This window comes from Glandiceps talaboti, chromosome 1 (genome assembly GCF_964340395.1).
Source record: "Glandiceps talaboti chromosome 1, keGlaTala1.1, whole genome shotgun sequence".
Lineage (NCBI taxonomy): Eukaryota > Metazoa > Hemichordata > Enteropneusta > Spengelidae > Glandiceps > Glandiceps talaboti.
This window is the reverse complement of record NC_135549.1, coordinates 2,192,129-2,215,893: the sequence shown is the minus strand read 5'-3', so window position 1 is coordinate 2,215,893 and position 23,765 is coordinate 2,192,129. Positions and strand designations below refer to the sequence as shown.

The 23,765-nt window shown below is 37.7% G+C and overlaps 2 protein-coding genes across 2 annotated transcripts; both read right to left on the bottom strand.

Moving 5' to 3' along the window:
* Nucleotides 1–682: 682 nt before the first annotated feature.
* Nucleotides 683–7,552, bottom strand: LOC144442096 (F-box only protein 7-like). The gene is made up of 9 exons (XM_078131369.1): nt 7,128–7,552; nt 6,199–6,715; nt 5,089–5,311; nt 4,497–4,577; nt 4,166–4,255; nt 3,650–3,702; nt 2,894–3,049; nt 2,055–2,197; nt 683–1,268 (listed from the first exon to the last, which is right to left on the bottom strand). Exons 1-9 carry the CDS (start codon nt 7,226–7,228, stop codon nt 1,016–1,018), a joined length of 1,617 nt encoding a protein of 538 aa, XP_077987495.1. The 5' UTR covers nt 7,229–7,552; the 3' UTR covers nt 683–1,015.
* Nucleotides 7,553–10,836: 3,284 nt separating this feature from the next.
* On the bottom strand, nt 10,837–22,851 carry LOC144442105 (retinol dehydrogenase 11-like). The gene is made up of 7 exons (XM_078131377.1): nt 22,716–22,851; nt 19,924–20,251; nt 19,184–19,349; nt 14,265–14,390; nt 13,532–13,696; nt 13,060–13,218; nt 10,837–12,232 (listed from the first exon to the last, which is right to left on the bottom strand). Exons 2-7 carry the CDS (start codon nt 20,125–20,127, stop codon nt 12,081–12,083), a joined length of 972 nt encoding a protein of 323 aa, XP_077987503.1. The 5' UTR covers nt 20,128–20,251; nt 22,716–22,851; the 3' UTR covers nt 10,837–12,080.
* Between the last annotated feature and the right edge of the window lie 914 nt (nt 22,852–23,765).

The following is a 23,765-nucleotide window of genomic DNA, read 5'->3' as shown; positions in this document are numbered from 1 at the left end:
CTCACTGACACCTGCTCTTTGAAAGGGGTAGTCCATCTTCACTGACACCTGCTGCTCTTTGAAAGGGGTAGTCCATCCTCACTGACCTGCTGCTCTTTGAAAGGGGTAGTCCATCTTCATTGACCTGCTGCTCTTTGAAAGGGGTAGTCCATCTTCATTGACCTGCTGCTCTTTGAAAGGGGTAGTCCATCTTCATTGACCTGCTGCTCTTTGAAAGGGGTAGTCCATCTTCATTGACCTGCTGCTCTTTGAAAGGGGTAGTCCATCTTCATTGACCTGCTGCTCTCTGAAAGGGGTAGTCCATCCTCATTGACCTGCTCTCTGAAAGGGGTAGTCCATCCTCATTGACCTGCTCTCTGAAAGGGTAGACCATCCTCCTTGACCTGCTCTTTGAAAGGATAGTTCATAGTGAAGGTACCCCAACATGGCATACCTTACAGACAACTGGAACACCTTTATGATCATCATAATTCTGCAACATTTTTTTGTAAATGATGATTCTTGTCTAGTTACAGACATGTCTTGACAAAAGCAACTGCCATCACAGGTAAGTCTTTGGGCAGCTGATTCTATGTGACTGGACAACTATCTCAAACACATGAAGTACTGGTGCTCACTATGAGTTCTGACAAACACCATTTGTGTATATGTTCATACATTATAATCTAGAAATTTGCTAGAATGTAATGTTCAATTTTATTAAAACTGAAATACTGTACAACTGTACATTCCAATAATGTTGCAAACTTCAAAGACACTGATTGCATGCATACTGCAATTTTCTATAGAAATGAGGAAATATACCCGGTAGTTGAATACCTGGAAGCATGTTTCATCATGACTGTCAACATTTGCAGACAAAGTTGATTTTAATGCCATTTATGACTTAACTCAGTGGTTTATCATGCCATTGCTGACTTAACTCAGTGGCTTATCATGTCATTGCTGTTACCAAAGTCTTTAACAGAATTAACCATTATTGATGAACAACACTGAACAATACCCCCCCTCCCCTCTAAATCAGTCCACCTCCTCCAAACCCTCCACCTCCAAACCCAAATGGTTTCCTAACACCTGAAAAGTTTCTAGATCCTCTGGAATCACGGACTCCCCCTCCTCTTCCTGGTGCAAATGGCTGATCAGGTAAAGGATTGATAGGATCATAGCGGGAACCTGGTAATCTGGGAAGACCTGGGGGCTGAAGTGGGTTGAATGGATTTCCAGGAGCTATTCCAGGGGCGAATGGATCACGATCATAGTCTCCTCCTCTGTAACGAAAGGTTTGAAGATGCAGCTGATTATCTGCTGTTAAGTGACAAGAAATGTGTTGTGTTTACAGGTCAAACATATTTCAAAGCCTCAGTCACACTCTGTAACTGAGACAATATTTTGTTGTTGTTTATATTTTTTACACATTAAATAGGAGATTTGGTAAGATTGGTATTGTCATTACTAGTTACCTAAAACCTGGTGGCATCATGGGAGGCAATGGTGGGTGGAATTATGGGGGCATACCAAATAGGGGATTTGGTAAGATTGGTATTGTCATTACTAGTTACCTGAAACCTGGTGGCATCATGGGAGGCAATGGTGGGTGGAATTGTGGGGGCATACCAAATAGGGGATTTGGTAAGATTGGTATTGTCATTACTACTTACCTGAAACCTGGTGGCATCATGGGAGGCAATGGTGGGTGGAATTGTGGGGGCATACCAAGTAGGGGATTTGGTAAGATTGGTATTGTCATTACTAGTTACCTGAAACCTGGTGGCATCATGGGAGGCAATGGTGGGTGGAATTGCGGGGGCATACCAAATAGGGGATTTGGTAAGATTGGTATTGTCATTACTACTTACCTGAAACCTGGTGGCATCATGGGAGGCAATGGTGGGTGGAATTGTGGGGGCATACCAAATAGGGGATTTGGTAAGATTAGTATTGTCATTACTACTTACCTGAAACCTGGTGGCATCATGGGAGGCAATGGTGGGTGGAATTGTGGGGGCATACCAAATAGGGGATTTGGTAAGATTAGTATTGTCATTACTACTTACCTGAAACCTGGTGGCATCATGGGAGGCAATGGTGGGTGGAATTGTGGGGGCATACCAAATAGGGGATTTGGTAAGATTGGTGGTGTTGGTACAAACACTCTACGATGTGCCTCTATTCTTTGCTTGTACTTCATTATATACATCTACAAAACAACAAGAAAGTATTCATGTGATATTTATACATAAAATCATTTGAGTTTAAACTTTACTGAGGTTGTAAAACTTCAGTAACTTGTAGAATGACAATCACTCACGATATATAAATGACAAAATCATGAACACTACCTGGAAAGACTTATACTTCCAAAATTACAAGAAATCATAAACTTTGCATATCAAACCCTCCTGTACCCATTCTGAAACTATCCTGACTTAGGATAACATATTGGAGATCTCCTGAAACTATTCTGGAACTGGCCTGACCTAGGCTAACTGTAAGAGGTCTCCTGAAATCCTCTCAGAACAATTCTGAAACTGCCCTGGTCTAGTATAACTACATGACATCTCTCAAATCCCTTCTTAACCCATTCTAAAACTGTCCTGTCTAAACACAAGTACAAGAGATTTCCTGACACGCTACCAGACCAATGATCATAGTGTTAGTACTTATGGTGAATTGAAACCCCCCTAAACTCATCCTGAATTTGATTTGCAGGTGTGCTCATGTTACTACTCCTGAGCTCTGAATGTCCTTTGAACAGAAATTGTATTTCCAGAAGAGTGACACGAGGAGATCTCCTATATACGAGTGAGAAGTGTCCGAGGATAGATGGTGAAAGGGGTTGTGTTTCCCATGACACAGTTCAACATAATCTAAGAAAACAATATGTTATACTCACTGACTTCCAATTAGCATGTTGCTGACTGCTTGTACCAAAATCTCTAAGATACAGTCTCCTCCACAGTGATGCATCGTTAGTTAGAATACGAAGATCTTTACAGACAGAAGCCATAGCAACTAGACTTCTTGCATCCAATAAACTCAATATTTTCAACTGAAAGATAATATCAATAACAGCAATGTATTTTTCATCACCAATACATAAATGTCTATAATGTATCAGGGTTCTCTCTAGTCCCAAAGGAGTGCCGATCAGTCATAAATATTCAAGCTAATTAATTCAAAATTCCACTGATATCAAAAGAGATGTATAATGGCCATGAGGTTGATTGGAAATATATTGATGTGATTACATCATTTTCTGAGTACTGATCGGTACGACCAGTATTTGACCTGCATGGGGAGAACCCTGATGTAGGAATACATGGTAACTTAGTCTGACCTAATTTTGATACACCACCGATGCACAGAAATTTCTTGTGGTACATCAACATTTGGCATTTCCCTATCATTTACTATGTGATGATTCAGGACAATAGATTGTTTCCAACATGTTGTCCCACGAGTGACATACTGTATGTTTAATACCTATGTGAACTACACATTATGGCATGTGTTACACTTCATGTGTGACATTTATTATATAATTTTATGACTACCATTTTTTAAATAAAATTCAAAATCATATAAATCAAGGACAAAATGTTGAAAAAATGATTTATTGATGTTCATATTTCAAGATGTATGGATATACCTGTATTTCTGTAACCAATGCAAGGAGGCCATGTAACGGTGGTTGACCAAGTTCTGTTTACATAAGACACAAAAAATATATAAAATCAATTAAATGCAGTTCTTTAGAACAGTTTAAAATTCAATAGTTACAATGTTGTGCTGCTGCAAATGTAAAAATAAATCTCGATAAATGGTAATTTATGCGGTTACACTAAAATACACACACAGTAATTTCATAAGCTCTTGTTACAGCAAGCTGTCAATGATGTGATATTCCTCTGGTAAGTTTGTTCTCCTTAACAAAAGTTTCACTGTCAATTCCTGAAATATAAGACATGGTACTTTTTCCTCATCATCTTATTGAATGTTTGACAAGGTATAGGATAAAATCCAGGTAGGTTAAGAAAACACAAGAAGTACTCATTCAATAATTTCTGTATTAGTGAAATGAGGGCTATATATACTATCACAACATTTACATTCAATATGAGTACTCCTACAAATCTAACTCATGTCACACACATTTCCAACCAACCTGCTCTCATTGCTGCTAACAATGGATAGGATAAGCCATCTTTGAAAATACGGGAAAGTACTGGTAGTTGTTGATATACTTGTGCAACATCTGTAAAATAAATGTGGATGAGAAATAAGCATGATCAGAACATTGCAATCATGCATTTGGATTTGAAGTTCATTAAAAAAAAAGCAGAAAAGAGAAAAAATAAAAATAAAACAAAAAAGTCAGGTGATTTTTAAAAAATCAAATATCTCTGATTCATCTGTAATGATCTTGGCTAATTCTTTACTAATCATGTAAATGATATGCTAATGTTACTCATGCAAATGATATGTTAAGTACTTACTTTGATTCGTTGGTGTATTTACATAATCTCTACTTTTCAATTTGAGTTGACATTGCGTTCCTTTGCAGCCTTCAATAATACCTGGATTATGAAAATAAGAGTTCATAATTAATGAAAATAATAATTATGTTGTTACTACAAAGCCTATTAGCTAGTATAAAGTGTTATGAAAATAAATATTTCTTCCTAATGTATAGTCCGTCTCTGTCTGGGGCCCTATTTCTGGTTGGTCAATGCATGAACCAAGTACACATACATAATATTTTTAAGGAACAAATGTGTTTTCACATTGTGGTTGAGCATACAGAGTATCATAAAATGGAAAATTCGATCATATCACCATTACCATATATTACATTCACTTTTAGCTGTATGATTACGCTAAATTCATATGTAGTTCCCACTGTTCATACTAACCATAAAAGAAATCTGGTCAAGTCAAAATGTTTTTAACAGTTTATATACAGATCTGTCATTGCAGGTGTTCTATTTGTGTATGTGGGAGAGTGACCACACTGACAAATCTTTATACTGAAACTATACACCAAAAGATTTAATAACATACTCTTGAAATGAGAGGAATATAACTTACCATGCACAACTAGTACAGGTCCCATTGGAACACAAGTGACAGTGCACACAGCGCCCTCACAGGCAGGATGTATGTATACAAGTTTATAAGAACCAGGTTTCCTCCAATCATGAGGCATAAGATATGTTGATACAGTTTTGTTTTCACCATCAGCAATCATGTCAACATCAGTTGCTGCACCCCCCTGCACCTGGTCAGTGGATTCAGTCTCCTTTCTTTGTTGCTGAAATAAAACATTTAAAATAAAAATGTCAACATCACAGTTATAGCCAATATTGTATTATCAAAATAAAACACTACTTGTTGATTACATAATTTATTTATAAATAAAGTCAAGGATTATTGTAATGTCATCTCTATTTCATCATCACTTTCAAATCTATCCTGTAAAAACTGATACGCATAGACAATCAAGATTGTATGTTGTTCAAGGACCATCAAAGCTGATAAAAATAAACAAAATCTGATAAAAATAAACAAAATCTGATAAAAATAAACAAAATCTGATAAAAATAAACAAATTGAACAGTTCCAAGTTCATACATAATGTCACTCCACTCTAACCTGCCCATTCACAAGAAAGGAGTGCTGACACGTGAGGGCACCCCATCACATTACAGACTACTATTTCAAGCTGGGTTTCAGATATTTGGGTTAGCTCTACATTTTCGTCTCTCTTTTTTTTGTTTCCGTTAATGATTTTTTCATGCTGGGAATTGCTCCCATTGATTTTTTTATGCAGACATATACATACATATAAAGACAGGAACCTGGTAAAACCCAGTGGCATACATGTATGTTTCCATTGAAGTTGTATTTTTGTGGGGAACCATTGCAAAGTCTGGTAGATTGCACCTTCTTACTGATATTAACAAAATGCTAACCAATTGACAAAGGGTAAGATATATGGTGGAATTCCACCTTTACTTTTCTTTAGGCAAAATGGTGGGGCCGGATGGGTGTGGATGGGGACTGATGTGTGAGGGTGGGGGCTGATGGATGATGGTTGATAAGTGAGGGTGGGGACTGATGGGTAAGGGTGCCCAGACAAAATATTTTATAATTTAAAAGAGAACACTAACTTTTGATTGTGACTGCATATATACTGACCTTATCACAGAATCCAGTTTCTATCATCAACACATGTAGAACAATACACAATGCCTCATTGACATTACTTGGCTCAGTTTCTGTAAATAGTCTCACTAATCTATAGGGAACTGAATCAGCTGTAGAATCTCTACACAACATAGGTTCTGAAACATCAACAGTTTGCGCTTCATCAGTTTCCATGCATTGTGTCTCTTTCCCAGATCCAGAATTTTCTTCTTGTATGTCATTTTTAGTTTTGGTTTTAACATCATCCTTATCATGTGATTGTGATCTGCCATCACTTGTACTCTGTTGTTGTTGTTGTTGTTGTTGTTGTTGTTGTTGTTGCTGCTGCTGCTGCTGCTGCTGGTGGTGGTGGTGGTGGTGTTGAAGTGCTGGTGCTGCAGCACCATCTTTAAGAACCACTCGAATCAAGTCCCCAGAAACAAGATCAAAGTCTTTTAATTCTTTGTTTGGTGTCCCAACTAAGGCATCTTTACCATTCAATGTGATTAGAAATGAGTCCACTTCTAACCTACAGAATAAAATATTTATGTAGAAAATAAAAAAACACTCAATCTCAAAGATGGGTAAGACAATTTATCAAATCTAAGTTTTCATTCATGTATACAACAATAATATGTAACCTTTTTATCACATTGACACATTGTGATTAGACAGCATTAGATACTGTCATAGTGGAATCCATACATACAGACACAAAGTGATGTAACCAGTACATACTAGCGGTAACAAAGAAGACTTCCTGTGTATATGTACTGTATTGTAATGAAATAACGTAGTTACCTAGCTATCTAGCATGATTTTTTTCCCTTTATGATAACATTGATGACAAGTGGAATGTATACAACTTCCCTTCATTCACGATCGATCGTGAGGAAAACACACACATCGTACATGCAGATCCTGATAAATCATAAACTTACCCAAAAGTAGTGACGACTATCTCGTTCAAACGACCAAGTGATGCATTTTCCCCAGTATCGATCCTTTCAGTTCGTCCACTTAGTCTAACTCGCAGTTTCATCGTTTTGACATAAACATGCGAAGTCTTGAGAACACTGTTGACACTGACAGCCGAGGTTGCTGCAAGTTTTAGCTTTCAGTGTGACCTCCTCGCGACCTCACATGATCTCGTTGTTGAAAAGAAGCATGCGAGATCTTACCGTATCGGTTCTTTTGCTGAATTTTTCTGTATAGTTTATATAAATAGCTTTTAGATTATTCAGTTTTTGGTTTTCATGAATTTTCTTAATTTTTTTTAATTTTTTAATAGGGTAATATTTTTTAGAGGACTGAGATTCTACGTGACAGTAACCCGGAAGTGAATAACGCAAGGAACTGCGACATGTCTGTGTCTGTGAGTGAATGAGTGAGCGACGCAACGGAACCACACACACTTTGCTGTCAATATAATTACCCATGTACTTTTGTAAGGTATATCGTCGAGTCGGAGGATATAACATTTCAACTTTACGGTAAATCGAGATTTATTACATTCCCACCACCGCTATCGTCATCGTCAAGCACAGTTTGTACAGGATACAAATGTAATACGACAGTCAGGGTTATTCTCCGGCCGGATCTGAGTCATTGTCATTCGCCGAGGTTCTACGAATATCATCCGTTTGTTGTCGATATATTCAATATTGCATCAAGGATTATAACAGCAACATAGGAGAAATATGAAAGAAGAGGAAATTCGCCGTCTTCGTGTCAATCGCGTCGAGTTAGTGAAAGACTTGGATGTGAAGTACGTTCTTGATCACTTGATCGCTTCATTCACTTTTGACATCGACGACGATGAGCGAATCAGAGCAGAGAAAACAAGACAAGATAGGGCAGCAAGACTTTTAAATCTTTTAGAAAAATCCACGAATCCGAACGCGTATCCGGAATTTCGTAAAGCCCTTGAAGAGCCCTATCCACACCTGGTCGAAAAACTTGACCAAACTATTGTACAGAACATTGGTGTCACTGAAAAAGAAGAAGTTGGGGTCGGTGTCAAAGAGACTGAAAATGGACGTGCGCTCCTCGCCTATACTCGACAGTCAAAGGAAGAACAGACAGACACGGCTGGTGGTGCACCAAACCAAGCTGTTGCATCTGGTGGCAAAGCTAATGTGACGATGAAGCATCAATCGCAGTCAACGAGAACCACTAATGTTGCTGATATCAAAGGACGTGGTAATTTTGTTATCATGGGTGGTCAGAATACTACTATTAATATCAAGTCCAAGGCTAAGAAGAAGTAACTTTGTTGGAAACTGTGTATTTATATGAACTACTAACTTTTAAAGAGAAGTTGTGCCACTCGAACTTTTTTAGCAATTCGGTTCAGAAAGATTATTTAGTTAGGCTGTCAAAGCCTGGTAGAACATACAGAACTTCCTAATATTAAGATGTCTTCTTGATAACAGACATATTTATATTTCCAATTCTAGAAGTGTATCAGTTATGTCATAGATAAGGCCCTACATCAAAAGATCAATATATGAAGGATAAAATATAGACTGAAAGGTCCAACCATTGGTCCACTTACGTCTGAAAGGTCCAACCATTGGTCCACTTACGTCTGAAAGGTCCAACCATTGGTCCACTTACATCTGAAAGGTCCAACCATTGGTCCACTTACGTCTGAAAGGTCCAACCATTGGTCCACTTACATCTAAAAGGTCCAACCATTGGTCCACTTACGTCTGAAAGGTCCAACCGTTGGTCCACTTACGTTTGAAAGGTCCAACCATTGGTCCACTTACGTCTGAAACGTTCAACCGTTGGTCCACTTACGTCTGAAAGGTCCAACCGTTGGTCCACTTACGTCTGAAAGGTCCAACCGTTGGTCCACTTACGTCTGAAACGTCCAACCGTTGGTCCACTTACGTCTGAAAGGTCCAACCGTTGATCGACTTACGTCTGAAAGGTCCAACCGTTGATCCACTTACGTCTGAAAGGTCCAACCATTGGTCCACTTACGTCTGAAACGTTCAACTGTTGGTCAACTTACGTCTGAAAGGTCCAACCGTTGATCCACTTACATCTGAAAGGTCCAACCGTTGGTCCACTTATGTCTGAAAGGTCCAACCATTGGTCCACTTACGTAACCATCATTATATAAATAGAAGGCATCTTTCAGGTTTGATAAAATACTACAATCCTGTAGTTTGCCACAGACCCCCAACCCCATCTAAACTGGCTGATATTTCACAATGTTTCACCTCTAATGAAAACAGACACTAGACTACTATGTGAAAAGGGAAAAAGTGTCTTTCAGTTTTACTCCATCTATATACACAAACAAGTGCATCCATGAAAAATTTGGCTGTGGAAAAAAAATTTTAAACGAAAACTTATTTTGGTCAAAAACCCTAAATCCCACTCCAGCCTCATACTAAAGAAATCACATGCTTTGTCCTTCATTTGTTTTATTAATGTCGTCCCTACTTGGACCACTATTGTACTCCAAACTTTATCAAATTTAGGCAGTGTGTATTTTTTACAGTATTACATTATTCAATTCTATATTGTAAATGATAAGTCACTGTACTGAAATTCAGAACTATCGTACATAGTCTGGGGTGAACAAATCATTTTGTGAACTGGTGGTCCCTGGACCAGTGACTTAAAAAATCCAGTGGTCCTGCTGAAAGAATTTATGGTCCCAAGTCCCGCTTATGTGAAACATTAAATCTTGCCTATGAATCTGTATGTTCAGACGACGTTTTAACATAGTTATTAACAGTACGGAACTGGTCCGACGGACCAGACAAGGTCAAATTTGAGTGGTCTGCCCAAAAAAATTGCTAGTCCTGAACCCAGGACCAGTGGATTTGTTCACCCCTTATAATAAATATATAAACTTGATTTTAATCATTTGTATGACACATCTACCAAACTCCTTCCAAAATACTGAAAACCAGGACATTTTTGACTGACAACATAGTTTGTAAGATACACCATGACACATTGGTCATGGATGCTGTCACACATCAATCAACCCTTTGATAGAGCAGGCCAGTGAGGATGGAATGACACTGTGTATCTTACATTCTACACATTTTTTGCTGAGAGTGAGAAACATGAAAAATTGTGGTGACTAAAATATCTTTGTATACTAACATGGTGTACCAGGCTCAATATTGTACAGAATTTAGTCTTTGGGAACTAGTTGAACACATTTGTAAAATCAACAAATTTTCTTGTAGCAATATTATGTAGATTAACAGCTTATCATTCAATAATGTTTTAAATTTCTCAAACACTTTTTTCATTGGCATTTCATTTCGTCTGTACTAGCTAATTAATACAATTGGTTTGATTGTGTTCTTTGCAAACCAGTTTCATACCTTTGATCTACAGGAGATTGTAAAGAGTGTATGCATCATGTGACTGAATCTCTATGTAATAACCTTGTGAGATTTAAAGATATTTCATTTTGCACTGGGTGTTCATGAAATGTACATTTCCACATTACTGGATAAGAGACTGCAATAATGAAATTAATTGTAAATCAGTTTCATGAGTCAAAAGTTTTATTTTCTCACAGAAGGGAACCATCAGTTTATGCATACTTTATTTACTTATTGTATTTTTATTCTAATACAGCTATAATATTTACAGTTTTAAATATCTGTAAAATGCATCTGATAGTTTTAAATCTACATCTAACATCAACAGTAGATCTATCAACTTGCAAAAATCTGTGCAAAGACTTGATTTTGATACTCCTACAATTCTACAAAGGAGAAAGTGATTCAAATAACAACTCATTTCCAATACAAAGGAATATATATATAGTGTATAGTGTATAGTTGATATCAGATGTTTTTCTGATGTAGATATTGTAGCTATATAAGTGGTCTTGAATTCAATAAGAAGTGTGTGATTTCTTCATCTCTTACTGATATCATATTTGTCAGACTGTATCCAGTTATCACACAAGTCAACAAATAGAATGTGTTTTCTCCAAGGGTAGGAATTTTAGTTTGATTCATTCATTGAGCTTCAAAATCCTTGTCCTTGGTGACAACTTTATGAACAAGAAAATGAAATTCTGCAAAAAATTTATTTTCTCAGACTTGAATACATTATGTCATGTATCTGAAAGTGAAATGTATTTCTGCAGACAGTATGAATATCGGTCAAAAATGTTTAACATCGGTTAATAATGCCTGATGTTCAGTTTGTGACTATCCTCAGAGTAGTTCATCATGTAGTTCATTGTACAATCTCAGTGTAAAACTTAACAATATTTCTATGTGCAGATTCAGCTTTTGAGTTTCAAATGTGAACGGTTAGGATATTAATGATATGCCAATGAAAATTCACTGTTGAATATTTGGAATTGTGTGCAATTAATTGTAAACCAGGGATATTTAATGTGGTGACTTAGGATAGTACCAGTAGAATGGTATAAAATCATGATAAATTGTCTATGTTGTAAATGTTGATCTGTCCATTCTTGTTTTCACCTTTGAAACTTTCGTTTTTATATATTTATTTATTTGTGTCTGCTGGACTGTTAATAAATAACGTAATACATACTACACATTTTGGCTGTGTCTCTTCATGGAAAACATAATGTATTTTCTACTGTCAGAATGCAGGTCAACAACATTCTTGAAGTCAAAATTTTTCAATTCACATTGTTCTCAGATGTACAGTAGCATGGCATTTTACTGATCATTCTTGAGAGTTATGTTTCTGCTCTCACAAAAAGTGTTATACTACCACTCTTGCAAAGTTAGTATTAGTTTTGTGAGATAAAAGGAATCATTTATAATTATGTCAAATCCCTCTTCTTGTATCTTCAAGTATGCTAATTGCCATCTTGAAGGCACTTCATGTACTATACTCTCCCACATAGGGAATGTACATAGTCATGTAGTTGTTTCATATTTTGTTTCCTCCAGTGTTGTCAAGTGCACTAATTCTTCACTAAGCCTCCATAGTTTTGAAGCAACAGCTTGGTTCTGTGATTCCTTCGAACTTTGGATTTCTTCAAAATTCTCAAAGTATTTTCCAGTTATACCTAAAAGGATGTAATAAATGAAAATTAAAGGATAGTTAAGCAAGTGTGAACTTTTGAAAAGCAATAACCAGCACAGTTTTAGAAGTTTAAAACGAATGCTTTCGAGTTCTTCGCAGAAAGTACTCAATCAACATTGTAGAAATATTAAGCATTGTTTCTGGTGTTGTGCTACCTGCCGATAGGACTTTGACTTTGAATACTAAGTAACTTGTTGAGTAAAACTTCCAGTTACATGTTCTCATGATATCGACGTTCGAATTCATTGCACCGTTCTCTTGAAGGTCGCCCTCAGGTGGTGAAATGATATACATGTGACTTGAAAATCACGCCCTCAGATTTATATATTGTGTGCATTATTGGTAACATCTCAGTAAATCTGGTCCATCCCAGAGAACTCACTACATAGTAAGATAATTTATTCCTTGCGCCAAAGGCTCAAAGCCAATGAGCAGTAGAAAGTCCGTGCCCTGCTCAATATTTTTTGCGATTTCAATCGTATGTATACATCATAATACAAATTATGTTCGAGGGGAGTGTCTAACATTTGGACCATTTGGGACCTTATTCTCGTTATTATGGATTAGTAGTTATCGATCGATTATTTGGTATTTTGAGTTTTTTTCCACCAGCCATTTCTTGCCATTCCTCATTTCCTCCATCTAATCTATAGTCTCCTGTATTTGATGTTAACGGGTAGCTATTAAAGGTCGATATTATTTCAATGGTATGTCTTTCAACAAGTCTAGTGCTACACCCACAACTGTATACAGTCATGAAAAAATGGATACTACCACTACTGTAAATCTGTACCTTAATACCTTTCATACCTTTAAGAGTTAGATCTGTTGCTAAGAACGCCATCATTTCAGCAGCGTGTTGTAAAGGATGGACTGCACCATACCATTTCATTATGGGATACAATAGGTACATCGTCATTTTTAGCGACCAACCAAAATGACGTAATAACTGTGTAGATGCAATGAAACCTAATTTCGAAAATAGGGAAAATAGTTATGATAAACCGTATGTCAAGAGTTACACACTCATACACTTATGTATATACATACATACATACATACAGTACATACATACATACATACATACATACATACATACATACATACATACATACATACATACATACATACATACATAACACACTCAGATACCATGCAACCATCGAATTTAATACCATTGCGAATTTCATAAGTTGTAGTTCAAAAAGTCACCTTTTTATCTATCAATTATATTCTACAAGAACTGTATAGATGTACGTGTGTAAAGGATTCAGCATCGTACCTGGATGGAAAGCATTGCTAGTGACTCCAGTACCTTCAAGTCTTCTAGCCAATTCGTACGTAAACAGTATATTAGCAAGTTTAGAGTTTTTGTAAGCTAAAACACTGTCAAATGTACCCTCGTTAGCAAGCATAATGTTGTCAAAGTCTAGATGAGCAGGCAAACCTGGAATGGAATGAGACAACATCACGTGATTCACGTCATTGTTGGAATAAAAGCTGGAAGGTTGATTAGCTTTGGTCCAAAAATAACGCAGTATTCCGACTTACACTTGTATGCTTGGGCGGTGTAAGAGTAACATGTATCAGGCTGGGATATTCTCAAGGCACGAGTTCCACTGAAACTTCAAATTTGGTGTTTTATAACCGATCACACCCAGTCTTAGTTCGACATAGTTTATACATGTTACGAACTTGGAAGTTTTTAAAGCATAATTCATAAATGTATGGTGAACGTTTCGACATACAGAGCTCTTTTCACCTTTACGATATCACATGCTTTAGCAATTTGAACACAAGATGAAACAAGTGTACAGTCTGAGAGAAGATATTAAAGCTATATGTGCCTGAAGTTCAAACTAAAATCATGATGATCCATGCTGTTCTACGTTAATATCCCCGCTTTATAATATTTAATTCCGTTCAGTTCCAATGAGATAGTTCGATAAGAACCACATTCAATAATATCAAGTAACATCAACAACTGAGATAAATGTACATGTACATGGATTTACCTTTTCTACCTCCTAGATTTGATGGATCATGAAGTTTTGATGACGTCATAATAATCCTGGATTCTCCACATTCTTTGGCAGTTTTCTTCAAGTCTTCAAGTAATAAGTTTGTCAGTAGAAAATGACCTAAATGAAAAATGTGATACCATCACCATCATCATCATCATCACCACCACCACCACCACCACCACCACCACCACCACCACCACCACCATCATATGGAAAGCCGGTTGGGACCATCGTCATCAACGCTACATTGCATAGAAAAAGCCTATCAAAGTCGTCGTCGTCATCGGCTGTTGTCGACGATAAAACTAGCTACACACGCCAATGTGGACCTTCATCGTCGTCGTCATCAACATCACCATGCATGCAAAAGTTTTCGTCATCGTTGGCCAAGTATGCGACATCATCGTTGATGCCTTATTTGCGACACCACCGATGTTGAAAAACGCACATGCGCAGAAGATGCCTTTGCGTCTTCGTCGACGGTCTAAATCAAGAATACTAAAAATAGCCTTTGCAACACCATCGATGGAACCCATCGATGGTGTTGCAAAGGCTATTTTTAGTCGCAACTTTGTAACATGCATCGTCGTTGGCCGAGGGCGACGATGACATCATGCGACATCATCGAGGCAACTTACCAGTGTACATTGACGATATCCAACACCGGTACTCGGCGATACTTTAATACCATGAAAAACAAACCCATAAAAAACGTAACGCCTTAAGTGTAAATAAACGTTTAGTAAATAAACGATTTTTTCTTGATCTCTAATTAATGTGTGTCTGATATTACGTTTTATTTGTAGCCCTGTTTGAGAAAAATATTTTTAGCGAAACACAAGTAGGAAAACCAAAACTACACCCAAGGGATCATCAAAATATCATAATGATTATGATGACTACATCTCAAAATGACATGCTAAATTTATTTCCCTACACACTATGACAACTTGACATGATAAATACTGAACACTGCCGAGTTCCAGGCATGGGTATGGAAAGCCGGTTGGGACCATCGTCGACAACGCTACATTGCATAGAAAAAGCCTATCAAAGTCGTCGTCGTCATCGGCTGTTGTCGACGATAAAACTAGCTACACACGCCAATGTGGACCTTCATCGTCGTCGTCATCACCATCACCATGCATACAAAAGTTTTCGTCATCGTTGGCCAAGTATGCGACATCATCGTTGATGCCTTGTATATGGAAAGCCGGTTGGGACCATCGTCATCAACGCTACATTGCATAGAAAAAGCCTATCAAAGTCGTCGTCGTCATCGGCTGTTGTCGACGATAAAACTAGCTACACACGCCAATGTGGACCTTCATCGTCGTCGTCATCACCATCACCATGCATACAAAAGTTTTCGTCATCGTTGGCCAAGTATGCGACATCATCGTTGATGCCTTGTAACAAGTTCGTCATCGTCGATGGCCTAATATACTATGCGACACCATCGATGTTGAAAAATGCACATGCGCAGAAGATGCCTTTTAACAAAGTTGTTGTCGTTGGCAACCTTGCAACATGCATCGTCGTTGGCCGAGGGCGACGATGACAACAAGAAGTGCTTGCACCAATGGCACTCGGACAAAACAGCGTCAACAGCTAGCGTTGAGGACGTAAATGCAACACTTTTATCGTGTTTATTTCCGGCTGTTTATACTCATAGCTTGTATTTTCAAAGAATCTGGGTTGTATTCATGACTGACATTTCTAACCCCATGCCTGGAACTCGGCAGTGTTCAGTATTTATCATGTCAAGTTGTCATAGTGTGTAGGGAAATAAATTTAGCATGTCATTTTGAGATGTAGTCATCATAATCATTATGATATTTTGATGATCCCTTGGGTGTAGTTTTGGTTTTCCTACTTGTGTTTCGCTAAAAATATTTTTCTCAAACAGGGCTACAAATAAAACGTAATATCAGACACACATTAATTAGAGATCAAGAAAAAATCGTTTATTTACTAAACGTTTATTTACACTTAAGGCGTTACGTTTTTTATGGGTTTGTTTTTCATGGTATTAAAGTATCGCCGAGTACCGGTGTTGGATATCGTCAATGTACACTGGTAAGTTGCCTCGATGATGTCGCATGATGTCATCGTCGCCCTCGGCCAACGACGATGCATGTTACAAAGTTGCGACTAAAAATAACCTTTGCAACACCATCGATGGGTTCCATCGATGGTGTTGCAAAGGCTATTTTTAGTATTCTTGATTTAGACCGTCGACGAAGACGCAAAGGCATCTTCTGCGCATGTGCGTTTTTCAACATCGGTGGTGTCGCAAATAAGGCATCAACGATGATGTCGCATACTTGGCCAACGATGACGAAAACTTTTGCATGCATGGTGATGTTGATGACGACGACGATGAAGGTCCACATTGGCGTGTGTAGCTAGTTTTATCGTCGACAACAGCCGATGACGACGACGACTTTGATAGGCTTTTTCTATGCAATGTAGCGTTGATGACGATGGTCCCAACCGGCTTTCCATACTTGTAACAAGTTCGTCATCGTCGATGGCCTAATATACTATGCGACACCATCGATGTTGAAAAATGCACATGCGCAGAAGATGCCTTTTAACAAAGTTGTTGTCGTTGGCAACCTTGCAACATGCATCGTCGTTGGCCGAGGGCGACGATGACAACAAGAAGTGCTTGCACCAATGGCACTCGGACAAAACAGCGTCAACAGCTAGCGTTGAGGACGTAAATGCAACACTTTTATCGTGTTTATTTCCGGCTGTTTATACTCATAGCTTGTATTTTCAAAGAATCTGGGTTGTATTCATGACTGACATTTCTAACCCCATGCCTGGAACTCGGCAGTGTTCAGTATTTATCATGTCAAGTTGTCATAGTGTGTAGGGAAATAAATTTAGCATGTCATTTTGAGATGTAGTCATCATAATCATTATGATATTTTGATGATCCCTTGGGTGTAGTTTTGGTTTTCCTACTTGTGTTTCGCTAAAAATATTTTTCTCAAACAGGGCTACAAATAAAACGTAATATCAGACACACATTAATTAGAGATCAAGAAAAAATCGTTTATTTACTAAACGTTTATTTACACTTAAGGCGTTACGTTTTTTATGGGTTTGTTTTTCATGGTATTAAAGTATCGCCGAGTACCGGTGTTGGATATCGTCAATGTACACTGGTAAGTTGCCTCGATGATGTCGCATGATGTCATCGTCGCCCTCGGCCAACGACGATGCATGTTACAAAGTTGCGACTAAAAATAGCCTTTGCAACACCATCGATGGGTTCCATCGATGGTGTTGCAAAGGCTATTTTTAGTATTCTTGATTTAGACCGTCGACGAAGACGCAAAGGCATCTTCTGCGCATGTGCGTTTTTCAACATCGGTGGTGTCGCAAATAAGGCATCAACGATGATGTCGCATACTTGGCCAACGATGACGAAAACTTTTGCATGCATGGTGATGTTGATGACGACGACGATGAAGGTCCACATTGGCGTGTGTAGCTAGTTTTATCGTCGACAACAGCCGATGACGACGACGACTTTGATAGGCTTTTTCTATGCAATGTAGCGTTGATGACGATGGTCCCAACCGGCTTTCCATACATGGGGTTAGAAATGTCAGTCATGAATACAACCCAGATTCTTTGAAAATACAAGCTATGAGTATAAACAGCCGGAAATAAACACGATAAAAGTGTTGCATTTACGTCCTCAACGCTAGCTGTTGACGCTGTTTTGTCCGAGTGCCATTGGTGCAAGCACTTCTTGTTGTCATCGTCGCCCTCGGCCAACGACGATGCATGTTGCAAGGTTGCCAACGACAACAACTTTGTTAAAAGGCATCTTCTGCGCATGTGCATTTTTCAACATCGATGGTGTCGCATAGTATATTAGGCCATCGACGATGACGAACTTGTTACAAGGCATCAACGATGATGTCGCATACTTGGCCAACGATGACGAAAACTTTTGTATGCATGGTGATGGTGATGACGACGACGATGAAGGTCCACATTGGCGTGTGTAGCTAGTTTTATCGTCGACAACAGCCGATGACGACGACGACTTTGATAGGCTTTTTCTATGCAATGTAGCGTTGTCGACGATGGTCCCAACCGGCTTTCCATACCATCATCATCATCACCATCACCACCACCACCACCACCACCACCACCACCACCACCACCATCATCATCATCATCATCATCATCATCATCATCATCATCATCATCATCATCATCCCCACCTACATATATAGCCGTCAAATATTTCTGTCTGATTGACATAAAGGTCTATCAAATGGAATCCAACTTTATTTGTTTCTTTGTATAAAAGAAAAAGTGTGTTCGTGACGATAAAACAACATAGTTTTACATGAAAGTTGGTAAGATAAAATGTGTCCTCGACCAATTCAATGTCAAAAAAATGGCGAAACAACGTTAACGCTGACGTTTAGGGATTAAGCCTTCATTCAGAGTTGAAATCCCCGGCATACTTATGAGATTATGAGAGATATATCATTGTAATTATATCATCATTATAAGCACGTGAAATCTTCCCCACACAATTTCAGATGTTGAGAACTTAGAATTTGGATGTAGGGTTAACTCCGAAATATTGACTATTTTTATGTTAGCTATTTTGATGTTGTTGTTTTGCTGACCGTAGGCACTTATTTTACTATTACTTTTTTAATGATACACAAAATTCTCCCTGATGCATTCGACCTTAGGCTACACATACCCGTTGGCTGACTTTGTACAACAAGGCTTATATTGTACAGGCTCACGTGAGATGATTATAACCCCAGACTTACGAGACACTAATGATGTTATACAGTCGTGATGTTTATGGTGAATTATTGAATTCTCACGTGCAACGAATGATAAGTCAAACTACTAACCCAGGTGATTGACACCAAACGTCATCTCGTATCCGTCCTCTGTTTCCAGGCGGCCCAACTTTCCAGCCGAAAATCCAGCGTTGTTGAGGAGGACATGTAGAGGCTTTCCAGTACTATGGAATTCATCGACAAATCCATGGATAGACTTTAACGATGATAAATCCAACTAATAGGGAAAAAGGCGATTTACATCATTTTTAATTCAGCAAGGACAGTTAACTTCATTTTTCAAGGTACTTTTATGAATGAGAATGTTCAAAACTTTGTATAGAGGTTTTTTAAAAGGCCGAGTCACACACTTTAAGAATTGCTTCTCCAAAATCTTTTATATGTGTCAGAATTCGAAAGGAAATGTCAATTACAGTAAAGACACGTTTCACTTTCTTTATCTTTATATTTCTGTCTGTCTGTCTGTCTGTCTGTCTGTCTGTCTGTCTGTCTGTCTGTCTGTCTGTCTGTCTCTCTCTCTCTCTCTCTCTCTCTCTCTCTCTCTCTCTCTCTCTCTCTCTCTCTCTCTCTCTCTCTCTCTGCTGTAAATTAGCAAAAAATGCCGCTTCTTTGAGTCTATTTTATTGTTCGTGCGAAAAGCCTTTAGTCGTAGATAAAATAAGTAAATGTAAAATATGCTGCATGTCATTTCCTGTTGGATTTGGACAAATGTCAAATAACCTATGCCACTGTCATCAAACAAACGTGGGAGTGAAACTAAGCCATAAGCTAATGTGTTACTAGTATCTTACCTTGATATACGAGACACGGGCACTCGATATACATTCACGTAGTTTACGCTCGGCAGCTTTGCCGCGGTCGTCACTACGACATGCTAGAATGACTTCATATCCTCTCTGTATCATGTACTTGGCCGATTCAAACCCGATGCCCGAGTTTGACCCGGTGATTATACAAACTTTTTGACAACTGTTGATTTCATCCGTGTGTACCATTGTTTCGTCACCAGACTTACTGAAGCAGGAACAAAATAAATATAGATTCAGAATTTAGCAAACACCAAACAGGGGTTTTCCAATGCCAAGTGATTTGTAGTGATGGGTTGTACTCTTTTTTAACCTGTGGGTAGAATAAAAAGATTTGTATTTCATTTCGGATTATTTACTCGTATCAAAGTTATGGTACGTTTGGATGTAGATTCAATCATCTACCAAACAACCTGGTGAAGACAAACTGTTACACTAGGTGAATTGCACACTACACAAACTCGTAACAGTTTTCTTATGTTTTTTTTCGAAGCTGTGTTTGTTTTCAGGGTGAGGTGTAAAGATGGGTGAGTTTTTCTAGTCATGTTTTGGTGTCAACTGTATTTAATGACGACATCACCTCAATTATCCTACCCAAAGCGCACTGCTAACACCTGATATAGTATTACATTAAAGCATTTTTTACGAGCAGAACTGCACGTATTTCTCACATATGTACACAGATTGATCACTATTAATATGGCAGGCACGAATACTAGTATAATAACACACACAGTAAGGTCGAATTCAATTCAATGGATTCAATGGAGACGTCCTTCAGCATCGCCACGTTATGCACGAACACACACACACACACACACATACATACATACATACATACATACATACATACATACATACATACATACACACATACATACATACATACATACATACATACATACACACACACACATACATACATACATACATACATACATACATACATACATACATACACACACACACACACACACACACACACAGAAATGTAAAGTTGTCTCAAATCGACACGTTGACGTGTTTCTACTAATATATACAAATGTGTATACGTTATAAATGATACTCAATTGCCGAATAAAAACTAACATGAATAATTTTACTTGGTTAGAAATGAGGTTGTTGTTATTTTTGGAGGTATAAGATGAATTTAAGTTGATTCATCATTGTATATGAGATGGACGGTGTGGATAATCACTTAATACACGCGGGTATGACGTCAATCGTTAAGAGACGTATCATAACATTACATGTAACAGACGAGTGCTTAGTATTTCTGGATATAGATACGAGAATCTAGTATCTAAGACTTAAAAAAAGGAAATAGCTAACTTTAAGACTTAACCAGTTTAAACAAATATATTTTATTTACAGCTGTAAGTATTGTTATTCTATTATTATTTGTCATGTTATTCCCGTTTGTCAAACTGTACTCTATAAGCTATACTGTACTCTATAAGCTATACTGTACTCTATAAGCTATACTGTACTCTATAAGCTATACTGTACTCTATAAGCTATACTATACTCTATAAGCTATACTGTACTCTATAAGCTATACTGTACTCTATAAGCTATACTGTACTCTATAAGCTATACTGTACTCTATAAGCTATACTGTACTCTATAAGCTATACTGTACTCTATAAGCTATACTGTACTCTATAAGCTATACTATACTCTATAAGCTATACTGTACTCTATAAGCTATACTATACTCTATAAGCTATACTATACTCTATAAGCTATACTATACTCTATAAGCTATACTATACTCTATAAGCTATACTGTACTCTATAAGCTATACTGTACTCTATAAGCTATACTATACTCTATAAGCTATACTGTACTCTATAAGCTATACTATACTCTATAAGCTATACTGTACTCTATAAGCTATACTGTACTCTATAAACTATACTGTACTCTATAAGCTATACTGTACTATATAAGCTATACTGTACTCTATAAGCTATACTATACTCTATAAGCTATACTGTACTATATAAGCTATACTGTACTCTATAAACTATACTATACTCTATAAGCTATACTATACTCTATAAGCTATACTGTACTCTATAAGCTATACTATACTCTATAAGCTATACTGTACTCTATAAGCTATACTGTACTCTATAAGCTATACTGTACTCTATAAGCTATACTATACTCTATAAGCTATACTGTACTATATAAGCTATACTGTACTCTATAAGCTATACTATACTCTATAAGCTATACTGTACTCTATAAGCTATACTCTACTCTATAAGCTATACTATACTCTATAAGCTATACTGTACTATATAAGCTATACTGTACTCTATAAACTATACTATACTCTATAAGCTATACTGTACTATATAAGCTATACTGTACTCTATAAGCTATACTGTACTCTATAAGCTATACTCTACTCTATAAGCTATACTGTACTCTATAAGCTATACTGTACTCTATAAGCTATACTATACTCTATAAGCTATACTGTACTCTATAAGCTATATCGCAAGGTAAAGTATAATGAATAAGTGCTTCTAGGACTGTAGAGAGATGTAGTAAAAAGTATAGTAAGAAGTCGTTCGATTAATTCTCTGTTACAAATATTGGTCATCTTTGATGTATAATAGACAAATAAAACGAACTGACAGTGTTTGGTATAAGCTTAAACACCTCTATTACATCATACCACACATGCTCGCCAAAAAGAAGCGACGTTTCATCGCTCCTTTAAAAGTATGAAAAGTAATAATTTTAGTTTGAATAAACTCACCTGGAATACGTGCCTTACTTAATTGATAGCCATCTTTGAAGTGGCAACTACTCCGCTTCTTCGATGTGAATCCGATCTTTGTTATCCCATAAAATAATGGTATACTTTGAACGAGAGGGTAGTATTTTATTGTTTATGCCACTCATTCGAGTATCAGGCCTAAAGTGTACCGTATATACAAATGACATAGCAGAACCGGTTTTCTATATGTGACTCACTTGTTTGATATGCAAACCCCTTATCTTTGATGTCAAACAGAGTACACGAGGGCTCATTGATGTCGAGCCTGGCCTTATCTATCCACAAACAACTGAGCCCACCAAAACAAGGTCGCTGCAAACATTACTCGTTTTTATTATGGAGATTTTTGCCTTGAAACTCTAAACTGTCCTGCTTTTTACAGGTAGGTTATTAGGGAGTCTTCGGTAATTACAGATGGGGAGGGCCAGGCTGATTTTACCAACTGGTTCTAGGGGGAGAGCTATACTTTAGAACATGGGAATGGGGCAGGGACGTGTGACCTTGGTCGCGACAATGTCAGAAGTGCGCCCATCTAGTCTTTGAAAGTTCTGGCTTTCAGCTCTGCAAATAAGTTCCAAATAGGGGAATTAATTAACGCAGTGGCTTGAAACAAATTAATTCTTAGACTGGTGTTACTAGTAGTGGGAAACAACTAATGTCTTTATATATCAATGTGGTGACAGCGGTGGGATATAGTAGTTTTAGAGTTTGTGGGACAGAGTCTTTACCATCCGTCCTGAGACTCATGTCCCCTTTCACGTCTGATAGCATTCTGACCCATATTTAAAAAAAATATCTGAACAGGAGTGGTGTCATGTTATAGAGAAAGGAAGTTGCGGACTATTTTAGAAATTTAGAAGGGTCACATTTTACGAAACAGACTGGGTTTGATTTACCCCTCCTCCTATACTTACTGAATGTTCCCTTCTGTCTAAGCTTGTAGCAACAAGCGCCATCGTAAATGTGGGTCACGCCGCTGCCCCATGACTAGACAGTCAACTCAGTGTTTTTCTCATGACTGGTTCGTCG

Coding starts and splice junctions, on each gene's coding strand:
- LOC144442105 (XM_078131377.1), bottom strand. CDS start 20,127: ATGGTACACACGGATGAAATCAACAGTTGTCAAAAAGTTTGTATAATC. Junction 13,697..14,264: donor AAATCTAGGAGGTAGAAAAG/GTAAATCCATGT, acceptor ATTCCATTCCAG/GTTTGCCTGCTCATCTAGAC. Junction 13,219..13,531: donor TAGCAATGCTTTCCATCCAG/GTACGATGCTGA, acceptor TTTCGAAATTAG/GTTTCATTGCATCTACACAG.
- LOC144442096 (XM_078131369.1), bottom strand. CDS start 7,228: ATGAAACTGCGAGTTAGACTAAGTGGACGAACTGAAAGGATCGATACT. Junction 6,716..7,127: donor ATAGTCGTCACTACTTTTGG/GTAAGTTTATGA, acceptor TTTATTCTGTAG/GTTAGAAGTGGACTCATTTC. Junction 4,578..5,088: donor ACCTGTACTAGTTGTGCATG/GTAAGTTATATT, acceptor TTCATAATCCAG/GTATTATTGAAGGCTGCAAA.